The sequence below is a fragment of the Pleurodeles waltl genome, chromosome 5 (genome assembly GCF_031143425.1).
Source record: "Pleurodeles waltl isolate 20211129_DDA chromosome 5, aPleWal1.hap1.20221129, whole genome shotgun sequence".
NCBI classification, from domain to species: Eukaryota; Metazoa; Chordata; class Amphibia; order Caudata; family Salamandridae; genus Pleurodeles; species Pleurodeles waltl.
The window spans coordinates 289,896,381-289,916,218 of record NC_090444.1 but is presented as its reverse complement, the minus strand read 5'-3'; the positions used below and the strand labels follow the sequence as shown (position 1 = coordinate 289,916,218).

The following is a 19,838-nucleotide window of genomic DNA, read 5'->3' as shown; positions in this document are numbered from 1 at the left end:
AGTGTAATGTGTGTAAGACCGACTTTCTCAGGAGAAGAACAATGGAGACTCAGACTGGAGTATAGGCTGCAACAATATTGTTACCTGACGAGCCGGATGATGAGGACATTACAAGAGAAGCCAATTAGCGACATGTGAACAGAGTAGTAGTAGAAATCATTAATTTTATTGGATAAAGTGTGAACATGCAATCCCTTGACCAAAAGGGACTTGGGAAGTAGTTTTAGGAAATCTAACTTAGCCGGACTGCACTGAAGGAAGACAGCCCATTTGCTCATGTTCATTCTGCCCGAAAGGTTATTACTTTCTTGAGCGTCTTGACAAGAGACGTGCTTAACTTTAATGCTTAAAGACTTTGCATTTCCTGAACTTTGATGCTGAATCCTGATGCCTTGCTGACTCAACTGATGTCCTGATGACGAAGACTATTTTACCTTGCTGATCCATTTGAGGAGAGGTATATTATTACAGATGTGACTCTTAAGACTGTTAGCTTTTTCTTTCTAGGTACCAACCGCGCTATTTTGATAGAGCCATTGTTAGATGTTTTCTAAATATGTGTTTACTAAATTGTTTTGCATGAAGCCCAACATGCAGATGATAATCTGGTGTTAGATAAGGATTCTTTACTAATGAAAGTCTGCTATAGGGAATAACGTTTGATGTCTTTTCTTTGCTGAATAAATGTAAGTGAGATTGTCTGCGCAAAAGGTTAATCAATTGCACTGTAACTTTAGAATGTAAAGTGGCTCAAGCTTTGATTTGATGATGCTTCTTTTGTCATTTTGGACAGCCAGAGATGTTTCTGTATGTTTATTTTTTTAATTGAGATTATCTTCATAACATTAGCATTGTTAATATAGGGAAATAAATATTCTAACTTTTACTAAAGGTGTGGATATTCATGACCTTTCAGTCATGGTGTGTGACAATTACTGACTCCCATTGATTGTTAATGCTATTCATTATCATTGACATTAGTGATTAATTATTGATTATGAATCTGCATGTACTGGAGTTATAGTGGGATCATCTTAATTGCAAGTCAAAATGTTCACCGACCTATTTGTGTCCCCTTGTAAGTTTACTTATTAAGGTCAGACACGCTAACACACGTAAAGAGAATCCTCATTGCCCTGTGTGTACCTCAATGCCATTGATTTTTTATTTTAATGAAACAAGCTGCCACTGGGAGTTTGTTTCAGTAAAAAAAAAAAAATCAAACTAGGCAAAAAAAACATTTCCTCAGCAGTCATCTGTATCTTCAGTACATTCCTGCACTGTCATTGGATGCACTAATGGTACAGAGGTCCCCACCAGGTCATTATGTACCAGTTCTACATGTGTAAGGGTTTAGGCTACCCAGTTCTTTACTGAAACCCACGTGGGACACTGTGAGAATAGCGAATGTTGACATTCTTAACAACCCTCCTCCTAGGTTCAGCCCTGCTGGCTCAAGGGAGTAAGCTGGTCTGCCCACACAGCACAGATAGCCTGCATTTAGGTATTACTGGCAGGCTTCTGTCACAGGCTATTGAAAGGCATTGCCATGAATGCACATGGGCATCTGGAGTATGTGGACGCAGAGTTCTTATATTCTTCAAGGGCAACCATTCTTTTGTGTATTTGAATACTGGACTTGAAAAAAGCAACTTCAGTTGGTACTTGCATATATTTCTACATTTAGCTATGTATTCATCTATTCTCCCATTCATGCACTCATCCGTTCATCTTGTATATGTGTATGGGAATTTCTATCACACAAAATGTGTTTTCCCCATAAATACCGCGGTCATACATGGTAGGTTTCCTAGACCCAAAAAGGAAGCATTGACCATTTCAGAGAAAAGGAAATCTTTCAGGTCTCTCACCCTCCCAAAGGGTTGTGTTTGTTTGGCTAAGAGTTTTAGGAGTCAGATAGATCCGTCAGAATTCTTTCATCTACAAGTGATTTTGCGGAGACCCATCCCACACACACACACACGTGCACACACACACACACGCATGCACACACACACAATTGCTATTTTGCAATAAACTAAATATTTATCATGTAGTATTTTTTGCAAGTCCTGTAAGAGCTACCACAATAATTATGGACAAGTAGGTGAATATATCTATCATTAGATTTATAGTTAGAATGAATGCAATCATAATTAATGACACATCACCAAACTGTGGACCTAATTCACAAAGGTAAACTTACATTTTTGTGTAGGTTTATGATTTTTTGCTATTCACAAAGCAACGTTACAGTAGTATTTTTTATGACTGCAGAGTCTCCACACACGTTGTACTACTCGTAAAGTTCCTTTGTGAATGAGGGCCAATTAGTCTAAAATCCTGCCTGAGTTACCAATAGCTGACTACTGGTATTATAGTTCTGTAGTTATATTCCGTTTCAGCCATATTCTCTGTAAACCTCATGTATTTAGGCCTGAAATAAAATATTCACCTGTCATCATGCCTCTTGCAATCTGCCTATATGCCTGGCTCCACCCCAAATACAGGCACCACTTATATATTTTAACACATGATAGTCTAAGGAACGACGAGGAGCTCTGTGCTAAGCTCCCCTGCCTTTTACACAGAAGAGGCAAACAATGCCTTTGTTCCGGCTTTAGGAAGCACTGAGAAACTGCTGCCTGTTTATCGTTTTTTGTTTCTGTATCAAAGGAACTAAAAAAGATTGAACACATCACCAGTCTATTTTGTGATGTTAAGTGCAATAGAACATCCCTTCTGTGGCTTGTTATCATGAGTAAGGGAAAATATGTGAAAATCAAATATATGTAGTTTTGCATTTCCAGCAAGCTTGTGTTAGCATAAGCCTTCGAAAGATACCTTCTCATCCACCCTAATGCACTAGACAAGATTATGTTAACATACAGAAAGGCCTTTGCTGTATTCAACATTACCAAAACATGAAAAAAACATGCCAACCATGTCATAACCCAGATCCTGTGTCCTGAAACTTTAAAAAAAATATATATAAGGAGGCAGCTTAGGAGTACCCTGACCCCCTTAGAGTTATCAAAGGGTCCTAGAGGGATATCCCTCCCCTTGGGTCAAAACGCTCCAAAAAATGTTTTATCACACAGTTCCCAGTGCTGTGGCTCCTGTAAGAGCACACGGGGTCTGTGCTACCTCCCATGGGTGTACAGTGGGAGCACCTAGCCAAGAAACAAGACCTATTAGATGACTAAGTCCCTACTACCCACACCTTTTGCCTTGAACATAAGTCTTTATAGAGAGCCCACTCCATCCAGACATCCACGCCCCATTAGGTGGTCAAGCCCCTACTATGCACAGCTTTGGCTTTTTACAGAAGTCTTTCCGCATGGCCCACTACCTCCAGACACCAATCCCCATTAGGTGGCCATGCCTCTACTAGGTACACCCTTCACCTTTTACAGAAACTTTCAAGCATGGAGAGCCCACTCCCTCCAGACACCTACCACCCCTTTGGTCACCAAGCTCCTACTAAGCTCACTCTACACCCTGTACCAGATCCTTTGCAGGTACGCAATCTCTTGGGTGCAAACAATGAGAAGAGAGTGGCCACACCCCTATACTGCAGCACTTACACCATGTACTGAACTCTTCATGGAGAACCCACTCCCTCCAGACACCCAAACCCCTTTAGGTGGCCAAGCCCTTAATATGCACACTCTTTGCCTTGTACAGAAGTCTTCACAGAGATTCTACTCCCTCCAGAGACCCAAGCTCCATTTGGTGGATAGACTCCTACTGTGCACATCCTTCACCCTGTACTAGAACCTTTGCAGGTAGGCAATCTCTTGTATACAATCAAGGAGACACGAGTGGCCAAGCCCCTATAGTGCATAACCTATGCCTTTGTTCATAAGTCTTCATGAAGAATCCACTCCCTCCAGACAGTTAAGCCCCCTAAGGTGGCCAAGCCCTTACCATGCACACCTTTCTCCTAGCAGGGAAGTCTTTATGGCGAGCCCACTCCCTTCAGATGCCCAACCCCCATTAGTTGATCAAGCCCATACTATGCACATCCTTCACCCTGTGCCAGACTCTTTGTTGGTAAGTGACTGCTTGGGCACAATCAATAAGATGCGAGTGGCTAAGCCTCAACATTGCAGAGTCAGAAGTCTTCATGGAGAGTCTACAATCTGCAAAGACAAAAGCCCCCGTAGATTACCAAGCCCATACTATGCACACCCTTCATCTTGTACAGAGATCTTCATGGAGATCTCATTCACTCCAAACCCCCAAACCACACTAGGTGATCAACACCCTACTGCGCACACCATTTGCCTTGTACAGAAGTCTTCATTGAGAACTCACTCCCTCTACATACCCAATCCCCCATAGGTGGCCAAGCCCCTAATAATTACACCTGTCATCCTGTACCAGACTCTTAACGGGTAGGCAACCTCTCAGGCGCAACCAGTGAAACATTAGTACCAGGCTCTTTGCGGGTAAGTGATCTTTTGGGCACAGTCAATGACATGCAAGTGGGCAAGCCCCTACAATTCACATCCTATGCCTTGTACAGTAGTCTTCATTGAGAGCCCACTCTCTCCAGCTACCCAACCCATTAGGTGGCCAAAAGCCTACTTTGCACACCCTTTGCCTTGTACTGAAGTCCAACCAGAGAACCCACTCCCTTCAGACACCCAAACCCCATTAAATGGCTAACCCCCTACTATGCACAGCCTTCACCTGGTATGAAAGTCTTTATGGTGAGCTCACCCGCTCTATGAACCTAAGCCCAAATAAGTGGCTGAGCCACTAGTATGCAAATCTTTGCCTTATACAGAAGTCCTCAGAAAGAGCCCACTCCCTCCTGACACCTAAGCATCATTATATGGCCATGCTCCTTCTACAAACACCCTTCACCTTGTACAGAAGTCTTCACATAGAGCCCACTCCATCCAGACACCCAAGCCTCATAGCAGCAGGGTGGCTATGTTGTGCTCAGGAAAGTTTTTGTGAAGGGGCTCTCTTCCTCCTTGTAAACTATCCTTTAAGGCTATTTCCTCTATCTCTGTGTACTATAGAAGGCATTACACATGCAAAGTGGAAAAACAAAGAGAAATAAAAACATTTCTCTTCTTCATGCCAGCCTCAGGTATGAGCAGGATTTTGGCGCAAATCCATATATGCACATCTTTGTAAATACAGATTAGGATCAAAATCCATAAGTGGATGCAGAAAAATGCCCATAGGCTATACATAGAATGCCCCTTTACACAAAGTAATGCAAGGTAGTGCATTGCACTGCATTGGATTACTTTTGGTTATAATCCAACGCAAATAGTGATTTCTGCTGGTTTATAATTACGAACATAAATTTTGTGTCAGGTCTGCATCTAGAAAGTTATGCAAACCTGAAGCAAAATCTTTGAAAATCTCACAGAAATCTATTGTCACAAGTGTTTGGTTTTACTTATACTTATAATAATATTAATAGATGTACATTTTAATATTATATATGGACTGCTATAGTATACTATTATACTACACTAACATAAAGAGATGCCTGTGACAACCACCAACACATTTTTCTATTTTAAAAGTCAGTGAAGGTGGGTCTGAAAAGAACAATTTCTTTGGTAGGTTTTTAACATTTTTACACTTTTTTATATTTCTGTATTTTGGGGTGAGTTTCATGTGTAAAACAAAAACTGGGCACATCAGCCTGAAATGAGAAAAAAACCTAGTCCTTGGGATACTCATACACTAACCTGTCCCTCAAGCAAGTGCTCTGTTCTCCTGAAGTAGGTTATCAAGTTCTGCTATGTAGTATTTAGGTCTGATCTCCAAATGCCATAGTGACCCAACAAAAAAGTTCTAAATTACACCAGAAAGTGAAGAGCCAAGCACAAGACGTTATAACACCAAAGTGATAATCGCAAATGAGGATGAAAGGGAGAAGAGACACTCGCTCCCTTCCTCTATAATTAAAGGTTGGCGTCATGGGTTGGGGTTATGATTCCCAGTTGGGCTTAGGAAGGGGGCCCTGTGACCTCCTCCCCTGGAGTTAGTTGTCTGCAGGGGCTGCACATGGCCAGGCTTTGTGGCCAACCACATGCCGCGCATGGCCAAAGGCTGTGCACAGTTAGCTTTACGTATGGTAATAAATATTTATTGTACCTTAGGAAAGCCTTTGAAATTCACTGAAAAAGACAAAGGTTAATGTGTAGTTAATGTTAAGTGAACATTTCAGTGCCAATGTAACATTTTAAACTAAACACAACACTGAAATTCATCAGTTCAAGTTATCTCTTGTAACTATAACTCATGCCCCAAGGTGACTATAACTCATGCCCTTGGCATGCACTGCTAACATCCCTAAATATTACATCACTCATGACGTTCTTTTACATCATTGATAACATCACTGCAACATGTGAAATTTACATCATTAATGCCAGGACTGTGCATGGCGGACGTGCAACTTGTTACCTTTGCCTGTAACTATGATACTTTCTGTAGATCAGTCCAAGGTTTCTTGCTCCCATAAGCCACTTGTAGAATCCGAGAAAGCCCTGAACTTCATGGCAGTGCTGATAATGCAGAAAGACCAACCAGACATGGGCACCAGGCAGTAACCAGCAATAGTGGAATGCAACAACCTACTTTTGGTTACCCTTTCAGTCTGCTAAAAACTACAGATTTCAGTTGGAAAAAGTGTTTGGAAACAGCTAAAACTCATCAGGGTGTATATTGTCTGTATAGTGAAAGTGGATATCTTCCCCTGCTTATGTTATCCTGTTCTGATGCTTGTAAAGGCGAATGCTTGTACTACTGCTTTTATAAATTTTTCCTGATGAGCGGTTTTGTTACACACGTTTGTGTCTATAACATTTTTGATTTACTACTTCTCTGATTTACGAAGGCTGAATGAGCAACATAGCTCCCTGTCTAATTACTTGGATGGTCACTATATGGTCACTGTGAAGTTTCTACTACCTGGCAAATATTCTTGACTCCTTTATGTACATATGTTATCATGACATGCCAACATTACGTGGATTGTTTGACTAGCAAGGAGCTAGCGTCATTGTCAGTGCTTTATGATGTTCTGTGTTTCCCACTTCACTACAGCTTGGTGAACTTCTGCAAGATGGCTTTGAAAACCAATTCTATGGCATCCAGTTCAAGAAGTTTTCCAATGGAGGACTGTTTGCTGAATACAGAATTAACGTTTCCAGCGATACACCTCATTGGTACATAACAAGTTACTTACATGTTATCGGCAAGTACAAAAACTTCAGCTCTTCGTCCGTTGAAGGTAATACCTATTATTGACTTTTCTCTTTTTCTGACTATTGCAAGGTTCATGCCTTACCTTGGGTGTGTCTTCCTTGTAAAATATGTTGTTATGGATCTGTAGCCCACTCCCTAGGGTCATATACCATATAATAGTAGACTATGTCTAATACTATTTTTAAGAAGTGATTTACATTCGCTTCAAATCAAGTTGCTGTGACCTTCAAAACGTTTCCTAAACAACCATTGTTTAATAATGCAAGCTGTCTGAAATGACTGAGTATAGGGGGATGCACAGATTCATCACCAGAGATTCAGTGTTCCTGATGCTGCCCATCTCACTGACTACAGAAAATATTGTTATCCTTTTGCCTGGCGCTAGATGCAGCACCTACATCAACACTCTAGATGTCATTGTAAAGCTGTTTCCTATAAACATTGCAAATGTTATTATATTGTACATTTAATTTGAGTGTTGGTCTACCTTTATTTTAATAAAATCACAAAAATATGTAAATGATCACTATAATCACTATTATCACATTTACACAACTAACTTAATTAACAAAACTCACTGCATTACTTGATGGACTGAAGACCTGCAGCACGTGGAGTAGCAAGGTTTTTGCTCCTAATGCAAAAAGGCGAATGAACTCCTATCCCATGGTTTGATAGTGAAAAATAGCCATATCAAAGGTGCAGAGGCCCCTCAGTCTCCGGGCCCAGTGTCACTGCTCTTGTTGCACTGTTGAAAGCTATCACCCTGCCGACAGCTAGCGCAGCTTGCAGCAACAGACATGCAAACCATAACTCACACAACAAATGCAATAACCATGAGCTCACAATATTTATGCCAATCAATAACAAAACATAGAAGCAAAATGTAATTAAACAACACGTGCTGAACCAAATAAAAGATATTTCATTCATAGTCCTCTCTGTCAAAGTGGTAAGGGTAATGTGACATATGATCTCATCTGTAAGATGATTTGTAGCATTTAAAAGTGCATCTGTTTCATTAGAGTGAGTTCCTGAGCATTTCTTTTTGGTGTTAATGATTTGCATGGCTGCTGTGCGAGTTATGGATTGGGGTCCTAACCATGTCTTTTAAATTTCAGTGGATTTCTGATTTTAACCTCTTTGCTGCTAGGCCTTTCTCCCCACCGCCCCCAGTGCTAAGCTTTTGTTTCGCTATTTGAGGTAGTTTGAGCTTCGGCCTCCGTAACTTTTTGTCCTCATAAGTTATCCATGCTAATTTTGTTTCCTTTTTTTTCCAACATCCCGGGGATTCTAATGGTGCCCACGGTTTGTGGATTCCTCTAGAGGGAACTAAGAAAATAGGCAAAATATAGCAAACTTTTTTATTTTTTGAGGAAAAATATGGAAAAAATGCTCCAGATAAGTGTCTGTTTTTTCCCTAAAAGTTACATCCACAAACGGTTTGCTGTAATAAAGTCGGCATCTTCCCAGCTTTTAGGAACATGCAGAGCTGAACCAAAAAAATCAACATTTTTAACACAGGTTTGGAATTTTTCTAAGACGTAGCCTATTTTCCCTGTTTTTTGTGCTCTCAACCTACTTCCAGTTTGTGGTGGAAACGAGTGTGAAACTAAAAGGTGAACCAGAAAAGCTATACATTTCTGAAAAGTAAATACAATTTCAAGTTCAGCAAGGGCCCATATGTGTAAATCCCTCAAGGCTTTCTTAAGGAAAATGATGAAATAAAGAAAAATAGAAAATGAGTTGGAAAAAAAGCTGGCGTTTTAGACATTTTCACCTGTAACTTTTTGCCATGAAGGCCGATTGACAAAATCAGTATACCATTACATCTGCTAGACCCTTCTGGTTGTGAGGATATATAGGGTCTGTAGGTTCTCCAAGAACCTTAGCTACCCAGGGCAAACAACTGAACTGAACCGTACAATTTTCTTTCATTGAGTACCGAGTCTAGACCAATTCTTATAGCAAAATAGGCATCAAGGAAATGGATGTATTCCTTAAATGGACCCAAAATATAGAGTTTAGGAGCAGCGGTCGTTTCTATATCTCTGAATTTGTGGTTACCTGTACTAGCGTATTATTTGGAGGGTATTTTTCAAAATGTCATCTTTCTTATGCAGCAACAAATGTTCTACTATTCTCTGCTCCCACAAGTCTCCCGAAAAAATGGTAGCTCACTTGTGTGGGTAGGCCTAGTGCCCACAACACGAAATTTCCCAAAACGCAACATGAACGCAACACATTTTTCCACCAAAAACTGACCCTCTTTTTCTAATGTGAGGAGCTCTAGATTTTGGACCCCAGCTTAGCAGGTGCCAGGGGAAGCCTAGGCAACATGTAAATTTTTTTAAACTAGACACTTGGGGGGCTTCAGGATAGGCTGCTTGCATAGCATTCACCACGCTTTTTACCCCTCATCCCTTGCAAACCTCAAACTCTGACTAAAAATCCCATTTTCCTCACATTTCTCTGATCGAAAGTTCTGGAACCTGTGGGGAGCCACAAACGTCCTTCCACTCAACATTCTCCCAAGTCTCCCAATAAGAATGGTACTTCACTTGTGTGAGTAGACCTAGTGCCTGCAACAGGAAACAGCCTAAAATACAACCTGAAAGCAGCGTATTTTTCCACTGAAAGCTGACCCTCTTTTTCCAATGTGGGTCCCTCTAGATTTTGGACCCTAGCTCAGCTAGCACCTAGGGAAACATAGCCAACCTGTCCATTTTCAAAAGCTAGACAGGTGGGCTGACTTGTGTGGCCCGCACCATGTTTCCTTACCCAGAATCCCTGGCAAACCTCAAACCTTGACGAAAAAAAACAAATATTCCTCACATTTATGTGGTGTAAAGTTCTAGAATCTGAGGGGAGCCATTAACTTCCTTTCACTCAGCATTCCACCAAGTCTTCCAGTAAAACTGGTACATCACTTGTGAGTGGAGACCTAGTACCCGCGAAATGAAATGGCCCAAAATGCAACATGGACACAGTACTTTTTTCCTCTGAAAACTGACCTTCTTTTTACGATGTGAGTATCTCTAGATTTTGGACCTTAGCTCGTGTGGCAAATAGGGAAACCTAGCCAACCTGTTAATTTTTTAAAACTAGACACCCAGGGAAATCCAGAATGGCATGACTTGCTTGGATCCCATTAGGGTTTTTACCCACAATGCCCTGCAAACCTCAAAATTTGGCATAAAGAATGCTGGAAATCACACATTTTCCTTACACTTCTGTGATGGAAAATTCGGGAATCTGCAGGAATCCACAAAATTCCTACCAACAACATTGCCTCACCTATGCAGATAAAAATGCTGCCCCACTTGTGTGGCAGCACTAATGCAGTGACATGAAAGGATCATACCTAAGACAATGTGACACCGACCAAGGACAATAGGAGCCCTTGCGTAGAGACTCCTACTGACTTTGGTTGGATCCGTTCCTGTCACTGGCACTAGGCCCAGCCACATATCACAGAATTGTAGCAAAAATATGTGACTTCAGGCAATGTTGGTGGTTTGCATGGACCATTGGGTAAAAAACACATCATGGGATTCACACAAGGCACACCACCCTGGAATCCTTTGGTTGTCTACTTTTAAAAATGTCTGTGGTTGTAGGTTTCCACAGGTGGCAACGAAGCATGTCTCAAAATCCCACAGTTGCCCCTATTGTTCAACCCTCCATGTAGCTCTTTTAGGGCCTTTTGTGTCAAGGTCTCTTGGCCCACCTACACAAGTGGGGTACCATTTTTGTCAGAAATGCTGTGTGTTAGGAAATATTTGGCTCCCCACAGATTCCAGAAGCTTTCCTCATATAATGTGAGGCAAACGTGTGTTTTTAGTCATTGTTTGAGGTTTTCAGGGCATTGTGGGTAGGAAAATGGTGTGGGTTCCATGTGATGCACACCACTTTGGACTCCTCCAGATGACTGACTGTGTCTAGGTCTGGTAAGTTTTTCTAGGGGGCAGGCTACCCAAGCCCAAAAAGTGCAGCCATTCACCATTGCACGTGGGATGATATTGGGAGTTAACCAAGCTCTCCTGGCCCATTTTTTCCTGGTGTCTAGTGGGTTGTATGGCCCCTGGGTGGCTGATCAAGGTAATTACCCCCATCTGCCCACCAGGGGGGAATGTAAGACTTTGTCCCCAAAGTGGGCAGCCCCGTCCCTCTTTTTTTATAACAATGATTCCCTGATGCCTATTGGGCTTTCTGTCCCCGAGGGTGGCAGAAAGATTGTGGCCATGTTTTGAGGAGGGTGGCACTGTCATGCCCATTATGGGCAGCTCCCACCCTTAGAGGTTTCTAAAAAAATAATCCCTATTGCCTAGTGGGCTTTCTGCCCCCCCCCCCCCCCGGGGGAAGAAAGACTTTGACCCCCATTTATTTGGGATGGAGTCATGGCCATGCCCTGCCCTTCTTTTATAATAAAAAAAATAATTCCCTGGTGTCTAGTGGGCTTTGTGCCCCCTGGGGTGAAGATCAGGGGTAATAACTCCTATCTGCCCCCCTGGGGGCAGAAAGACTGTGCTATTTTGTTTAGGGGAGTTGGGGCATTGCCATGCCCATTCAGGGCAGCCCCCACTCCTACAGTAACTACAGTAATGAAAAACAATGTCTCTGGTGCTTAATGGGCTTTCTGCCCTTCGGAGGGGGGAGTGGGCAGATCAGGGGCTGTTGCCTTCATCTATATCCGGGCGGCAGAAAGACTGAATTTAAGAACAAAATACAGAGCGGAAGCAAACGACCCAAGGGTCCGCTTCCCCCTCCCAGGTGTCTAATGCTTGATTCCTGCTCAGGAAATGCCCTCCTGCGGCGAAGCCCAAGCAGAGATCTACTAGGGAAAGATACAATTGGGAAGGGGAGATTCTCACTGGATTACCACATCACCCACAATAAGCGGTGAAAAGATACAGAAAAACACTGATCCGACTGAGGATGGTAATACAGGTCCATGAACTCAGGAGAATCAGAGGTTGAATTTGTCAAAGGTACAAACAGCACCGCTAAATGAAGGGGTGATAAAAGTGTGAGGAAAGCACTGTAAAATCATTACCTTAAGTATCACTAATTCATATAGAATAGGACTCACCAACCTTTCCAATTGAAAATGCCCGAGGCATATCAGGAGCCATCCTTAATGCTGGAGAAGCAGGGGGTGAATCTGAAATAAGCCACAGCGGGTGCAGATAACAAACATGCAAGTACTGAGCTATTGACGAAGGCCAAGTGAACAGGATAGGAAGAAAAAAACAAAGTGGAGGAAGTGCAGAGTCTGGGTGTGAATGAAGTGAGTAGCAAAATGCTAATGCAACACAGCAATTTGTCTCACAAACTTATAAGGTAAACATTCCTTCCTATACTGTCACTGCCCATGGAGACCTGGAAGCAACCCTGTGAATCGAAACAATAAAATGTCTATGTGGGTGTGTGAGGAATTGAGTTGTTGGTTTAGAGGGTGAAACCCTACTCAAACAAAAGGCACAATCCCTGTCACGATGAACCACAAAAAGTCACTAAATTAAGCCATGATTCACCCTCTAGTAGCTTGGCACAAAAGCAGTCAGGCTTAAGTGTAACGCAATGTGTAAAGTAATTATGCAGCTAACAAACAATAATAAAGTGAAACCCCATCACATGAAAATCCCAACCAATTTAAAAAATAGAGTCCTTTTTAATAAATGAAATGAAACCAGAAAAACAAAATCCCAATCAGTAGTATCAGAACTATTTATTTGTACAGGTATTAATAAAAATAGTATTAAAATTCCAAAGTACCACCTGTGGTTATCTGGCAGTGCCAGACCGGGACAGTCATTATTTCAGGCCCACCACAAAACAGCCTGGTGTTCATACAAAGACCAGGTTAGTTACAGTGAGAGTTGACCCTTATGTCCCAGTTTCTGATAAGGCCACCCATCAGGAGCTGCAAGGACTGCGATGGGAAATCCTACATTGAGTTGTATTGTGCTGTGTCAGTTCCAATCAGGCACTATGAGGGCTGCAATGTGAGGTCCTGCATGGAGTTGCATCATGCTGTGTCCGTTATGAGGAAGCCGCCGATCGGGCGCTGCATGGGCCTATGATGTGAGATTCCAGCTGCATGGCACTGCTTCATATGTAATGGGACCCATAGTTATGCAGGAGGGAGCACACTGTGATGGCAGCCAAGGATTCAGGACCTAGAGGGCAGCTTTTGGGGAACAAGACTCACTCCAGGCAAAGGCCAGCAGGAGGGCACAGCAAGTCCAGTGGCAGGTTCAGGCAAGTCCAGTGCCGTAGATCAGCTTGGCAGTTGCAGGGGAGTCTCTGAAGCTTATTGTGTCCTTGTAGCTCACAGAGGAGGTCAGTCAACTGAATGTTGGATTCACTCTGGTTAGCCTGGGATGAAGGCAAGCAGGTGCAGTCTTCCTTCTCAGACAGCAAGGCAGTCCTTCAAGCAGCTGGGCAGTGCCCTGGCAGCACAGCAGTCTTTCTATAACTTCCACAGGTCCAGGAGTGATCTGATGGGTGGCTCTGGAGATCTAATATTTATTCTTGGTGCCACTAGCACACCCTGCCTTATTAGCCTCTAGGTCCATCCTTAGGGCTGACATATAAATATTAAAAAAGAATGTTTAATCCTGGCATAAGGTTTACATTGTCAGGTCGAAATGGCAATTCAAGACGACACTCTAGATGGTAGTGGAAGACCTGAGACACATTTTAAAAGGCTACTTTAGTGGGTAGCACAATGAGTGCTGCAGTTCCTATAGTAGCATTTAATATAAGGGTACAGGGTACATGTAGTGCCATTTACTAAGGGCTTACAAGTAAATTAAATGTGCCAGTTAGAAGAAGACGAATTGTATCATGTTTGAAGGTGGGAGCACAAACACTGTGTGAAGAGTCCTATGCTCAACAAAAGCCAAACAGAAGGGGGAAAGGCAAAAGGTTTGGAGGAATACTACACCAAGATGCCGGGTCTAACACTATGGTTATATGTGTTAACAAGGATCAGAGTTGTTGCTTTGAAAAATATTTTAGTGAATGCATTGGTGAAATCACCCAGGTGATTTCTGCATTTCAGGTTCTTGATGGCCTCCCTTATTTCTAGTTCTGTTATTGGAGTATCCAGATGCTCTTGGTCTAGTTCAGTTATAAAAACCATGGCTTGGCTATGTGAAAGTCTTTGCTGCACATAGACTGACTCTGTCTCTAAACCTTCTATTGATAGTAGCTGTGGCTCCCTAAACATTGTACAATTTGACTTTTTTCAATGGTCGTAGCTTGACAGCGAAGTCTTAGCTTTGCAACCATACTACTTCTTTCAACCTCCGCAGGAGGACAAGGGTCAGTGTGTGCCTTTCAGTATTAAGCACGCGCTTGGGTTTGAGTAGATTTTGACTTGAGCAGCAGAAGGAAGCAACGTTTCTAGGTCAGTGGTTTGTGCTGCCTAGCCTTTTTAGATAGTTGATTAGATATACTCCTTGTCTGGGGTGCTACCTAACCTCTTTAGATAGTTGTTTAGATATACTCCTTGTCTGGGCCCATCAGAAGAACAAGATATTTGTTCAATGTGTGAATGAAAATTTGGATGAAAAGAATGCTTTGGCTATGTAAAAAGTCTGCTAGTTTTATGATCACTTGGCCTATAGATGTTTGATGTGTAAGTAGGCACCTGGACACCTAGCCTGCCATTTGTCTGTGGCCTCCAGTTCCTGCTCGTTCCAGCCTGATCCAGTGGTAACGCCGGTGCCTGAGTTTTTCTGCCTAGGTTTTCCCACTCAACACTCTTCCTGCCAACAGAAGCTCTGGCCATCCCAGGAGCTACTTAATGCAGGCCTCTGTGCGACTGTACACTAGGTACCTGGACATCTAGCCTGCCAGTTGTCTGTGGTTTTCAGTTCCTGCTTGTTTCAGCCTGATCAAGTGACACTGCAGCTGCCTAGATTTTCTCACCTGGTTTTCCCACTCTGGTTTAACTATTCACCGTTATTCCAGCCAATAGAAGCCCTGCTGCCCCTAGCGCCTACCTAATGCAGGTTGCAGTGCATCTGTGCTAAGGGTGTGCCACTGATGTGCCGAAGACAAGTATGTAGGCAACCGTCTGCACCTCGACTGTGCCCAGTGCCATGACATTTGACTCCCCTAAAGATACACCATCGCCGAGCTCTACACCCTTGTCCCTGGACACCATTACAAACACTGCCACTGCGCCTACCCATGCTCCACATTAGGACCTTTTATCTGCACCGACTGCCACTTCCCCTGCCACAGATCACACACCAGCCCACCAACTAACCCCACCCCGAACACACCACAGACACTACCTGAACATAAATACCAACTTGCATGCACCCTTCTCAACATGCACTCACTATGAAAACACAACACCAAGATTTGGGAACTCATCTCCACTCTCACACCCAACGTCCTCTTCCTCCTTCCTCACTAAGACCTGGCTCAACCCCACTTCCACACCTGACAATAGCCAAAGGATACAAGCTCACTCACTGTAACTGCATCAACAAGTCTGGTGGAGGAATTGTCATCATACACAAGGAATCAATTCAATGCACCACCCTAACTGATGACATCACCAGAGTCATGGAACACCACAACTTCCAACTCCAGCCAGACAGCAAAACAACCATCAGGGGTGCCCTCACCTACTGTACTCCAGACACATCCAGTCTTTTGCATCTTCATCGCCAAACTCATCGTCCCCTTCCCATGGACTCCAACAACAACATTTTCCTTGGCGACCTCAACTTTCATCTCAACAACCACAATTACATCAACACTAACAATCTTATTGACAGCATGAAGACCATTGGACTCACCCAACTTGTCCACAATCCCAAGCACACTGAAGGCCAAATGTTAGACCCAATTTTTACCTCCAACTACTGCATATTGTACAGCCTCACCACAGAACTCACGTGGCCTGAAAACTCCATCCTCCACTTCAACATCACTAGTTCATGGACCCCAGTCTACCCTATGCCTCCTACCACAGCTGGAGCAAAGTCTCAAAGGGCACATGGATCAATGCTCTCCAAACCACCCACCTCCTCTCCTCCAACAACCTAGACCAGAACATCAGAAACTTCAACAATTGAATCACCAACTGCGCTGACAATGTTGCTCCTATCAGCAACATCACCCACAAAGTCCATCAAGCAGGTTAGCTGGTACACCGAAGACCTCAGAAGGCAAAATGACACTGTAAACAACTAGAAAGGGGATGGCCGACAAGACCGCCTTCATGGCAGCCCTCATCTACCACAGTCAGTTGAGAGAATTGAAGAAAAAGTCCTTAGCCACACACATCGAATCAAGCCCCAATAACAGCAAAGAATTCATCAACATCATCAAAGAATTCCCCAAATCCCTCAGCTGCAACAAACAACATTACCTCCTCACAGGAACTCTGCGCCAACCTTGCAAAATTCTTCCACAACAAGGTCGCCAACATCTACAGAAACTTCAAACCCCAGCCCAAGGCCACTGCCTTCTTTGAGCAACACAACAACCCTGATTCCACCACAGTCATCAAACTAACAGAATGGAGCCATCTTGCCCCCACAGGACACTGCCTCGATCGTGAACTCAGGGACCCTAACTAACCCATGCCCTCACCAAATCTTCACCGTAGGTGAAGCCAGAATCAGCCACAAACTCACCACCTTGTTCAACACCTCAACTGCCACGGCCTCCTTCCTCAAGGACTGGAAACATGTAGAAGTCAATGCCCTTCCAAAGAAACCATTAGCAGACCCCAGCAAACTCAACAACTACTAACAGATCTCCCTGCTCCCGCTCATGGCTAAAGTATTAGAAAAAGCCATCAACCAACAATTCTCCTCCAAATCTGGATACAGCAGCAACCACAGTAATGAGACAGCCCTCATCGCTGTTACCGATGACATCCAAGCCCTACTCGACCAAGGAGAGAGTGTGGCTCTGATCCTCTAAGACTTCTTGGCAGCCTTTGATATGGTCTCCCACCACACACTCATTACAAAGCTGCACAACATAGGCATCCAAGGAGCCTCCCTCAGATGAATCGCCTCTTTCCTCACCGGAAAAACACAAAAAGTCTGCCTTTATCTTAAAAACCAAGGAAATCATCTGTGGAGTATTCCAAGGATCCATGCTCAGCCCCAACCTCTTCAGCAGTGATATGATACCTCTGGCCAGCATCGCCAAAACCCACAGACTCAACATCATAGCCTATGCTGACAACACACAACTTATCTTCTCCTGCTCCGAAGCCACCACCAAGGCCAGTTTCAACAAGTGCATGACAGACATCACCAACTAGATGAAGGACAACTGTCTGAAGCTCAACACGAGCAAGACAGAGGTACTGGTTTTCTGAAACAAAAGCTCCCCATGGGATGCATCCTGGTGGCCCTCAGAACTTGGACCTACGCCACTGCCTATGCTAGGAACCTAGGCATCATTCTGGGCAACAAGCTGACAATGACGACTAAGGTCAACTCTGTCACCTCCTCCTACTTCTTTATCCTCCCCATGCTTTGTAAGATATTCAAATGGCTACCCCGAAGCTCACGATGCATCATCACTTAGGCTCTCATCTCCAGCAAACTGGACTACGACAACGCTCTGTAAAACAGGATCGCAGCTCATCTCCTCTGATGACAACAGACCATTTGACGAACTGACATCACCTCCTACCTCAGGAATCTCCACTTGCTTCCTGTACAGAAAAAATGTCAGTTCAAGCTCCTGAACCATGCATACAAGTCCCTACACAAATGTAGACCCTCCTACTTGAAACACCGCCTGAACTTCCATCATCCCACTACACACTGCTGCTCCACATTGCTTTCGCTAACCCCTGAATCTAATGTAGCAGATGCAGAGGTAGCTTCTTCTCATACCTAGCAGGAAAGACATTGAACAAGCTTCCCTTTCAACTACGGGCCTCTTCATCTCTTCCAGAGTTCCAAAAATTCCTATAGACCTGCTAGTCAGCTAACTAACTGGATCCTGCCAGCAGCTGGATACCCTCCCTGGTGACAAGTAGCGCTTTACAAATCTACTGATTGATTGATTGATTGACAAACCAGTTCTCACTATTAAAACAGACACACATAGCCAATGCATTATGTCAAAGGTGAATATGAAAACAATTAGAGCTCATTGTGGTTATTGAACAGCTTGCACTCAGATGTGCAAAGAGTGTCTGCTAAATATTTACGAGTCAGTATCACAAATAAATATGAATCCCTTTATGAAATCCACTAGAGTGTCCTTACTGACAGACTGAGGAGATCATAGGGATGACCAAGTGAAGTGGTGTGGTTTAGCAGTGCCATGGATTTGAAGGATAACATACAAGAAAACTCTTTCCCATGGTGCTCTTCTTATTTCAATTGTTATTTGTCCTGTTTCCCCAAATGATAGACAGGAACTACAAAGAAAGGTTATGTGTTTTATTTGAGCAGGAAAGAAGCCCAGAATCCAAGTGGCACTTCAATTGTATTCATTTATGGATTAGAAATATCATCTTTCAACTGCTCAGGTTACTTTCCTGCTGTCCAACATAGGACTTTACTGAAGGCAAATAAACACTTTGTGGTGGTTGCAACATGGAAACAATGGGGTAAGATCACAGAGACATTCATGAGTATGTGAAGTAGTGCTTCCTCTTAAATGCTTTTGTAAATTTACTTAATTTTCGCTGGTGGTTGCATGTGGGGCCCGCCCACACCACTTTTTGGGGGCCAACACATTTTTCTTCAACAGATTTTGTTCCAGAGCACTAGAGATAAAAACACAAAAGGAGGAAGGGAAAGATGGAAAAACAGTGACAAAGGAAGAAAACAGGGATGAAAACAAACCTGTAAGAGTAAGATAACAAGGCAGAGAATGTCTGATGGCGGTATGAGGTGGACTCAAGACTGTGTAGCCTGGCAATTTAGCATCCCAACCATTGATAGTGCCAGGCACGGGCTTCTGAGACAAACTTTGGACCCAAGCATTTTTCTTAATTTACTTTATCTAATTTTTTTTACAAATTAAGCACTGCAAAAAATAATCTAAAATGGGAATGCCCAAGGAATGGCCACATACAATTAGTACAAATAGAAAGGACTGTGCTCCTTTGCACTTTTCTAATAGGAAGCTGGACACAAATGCCCCATTGACAGCACACGTATTTATATATGTCCTAATGTAAAATCTCCCTCACAAACCTGACAGAAGATATAAATTCTATTAAAGACATGGAGGTGAACAGTGTGATGTTTTCTTTACTGCTAAATCTGTAACAGCAAACAGTAGTAATCATTCAGAAATGAAAGTAAAATATTTCACAGTTAAACAGTACATCCAATATAGTAATCCCTTTGTAATAATGTTTCTCACATTTAACCAATCGTGTATCCCACATAAGTTTGGGTCAATGTCATACTCCCTTTTCTTTGCAGATGAAACATCAGATCACAGCCTGTATTCTAAAGTTAAATCCAGTATATATGAATTATATATAGAGAACACCTCTAAGGATCTAACATCATAATGAATGTAAATTCATATGTGCTTTTGAAATTCGAATAACTACAAGTTAAAACAAG

The 19,838-nt window shown here is 42.9% G+C and overlaps 1 protein-coding gene across 1 annotated transcript in view; it reads left to right on the top strand.

Moving 5' to 3' along the window:
- LOC138295629 (mucin-like protein) overlaps positions 1 to 19,838 on the top strand; it is a 447,313-nt gene that overhangs the window by 330,775 nt on the left and 96,700 nt on the right. The window contains exon 17 of the mRNA XM_069234035.1: positions 7,087 to 7,273. Within this exon, the coding sequence (XP_069090136.1) occupies positions 7,087 to 7,273 (187 nt within the window). The remainder of the gene's footprint in view (positions 1 to 7,086; positions 7,274 to 19,838) is intronic.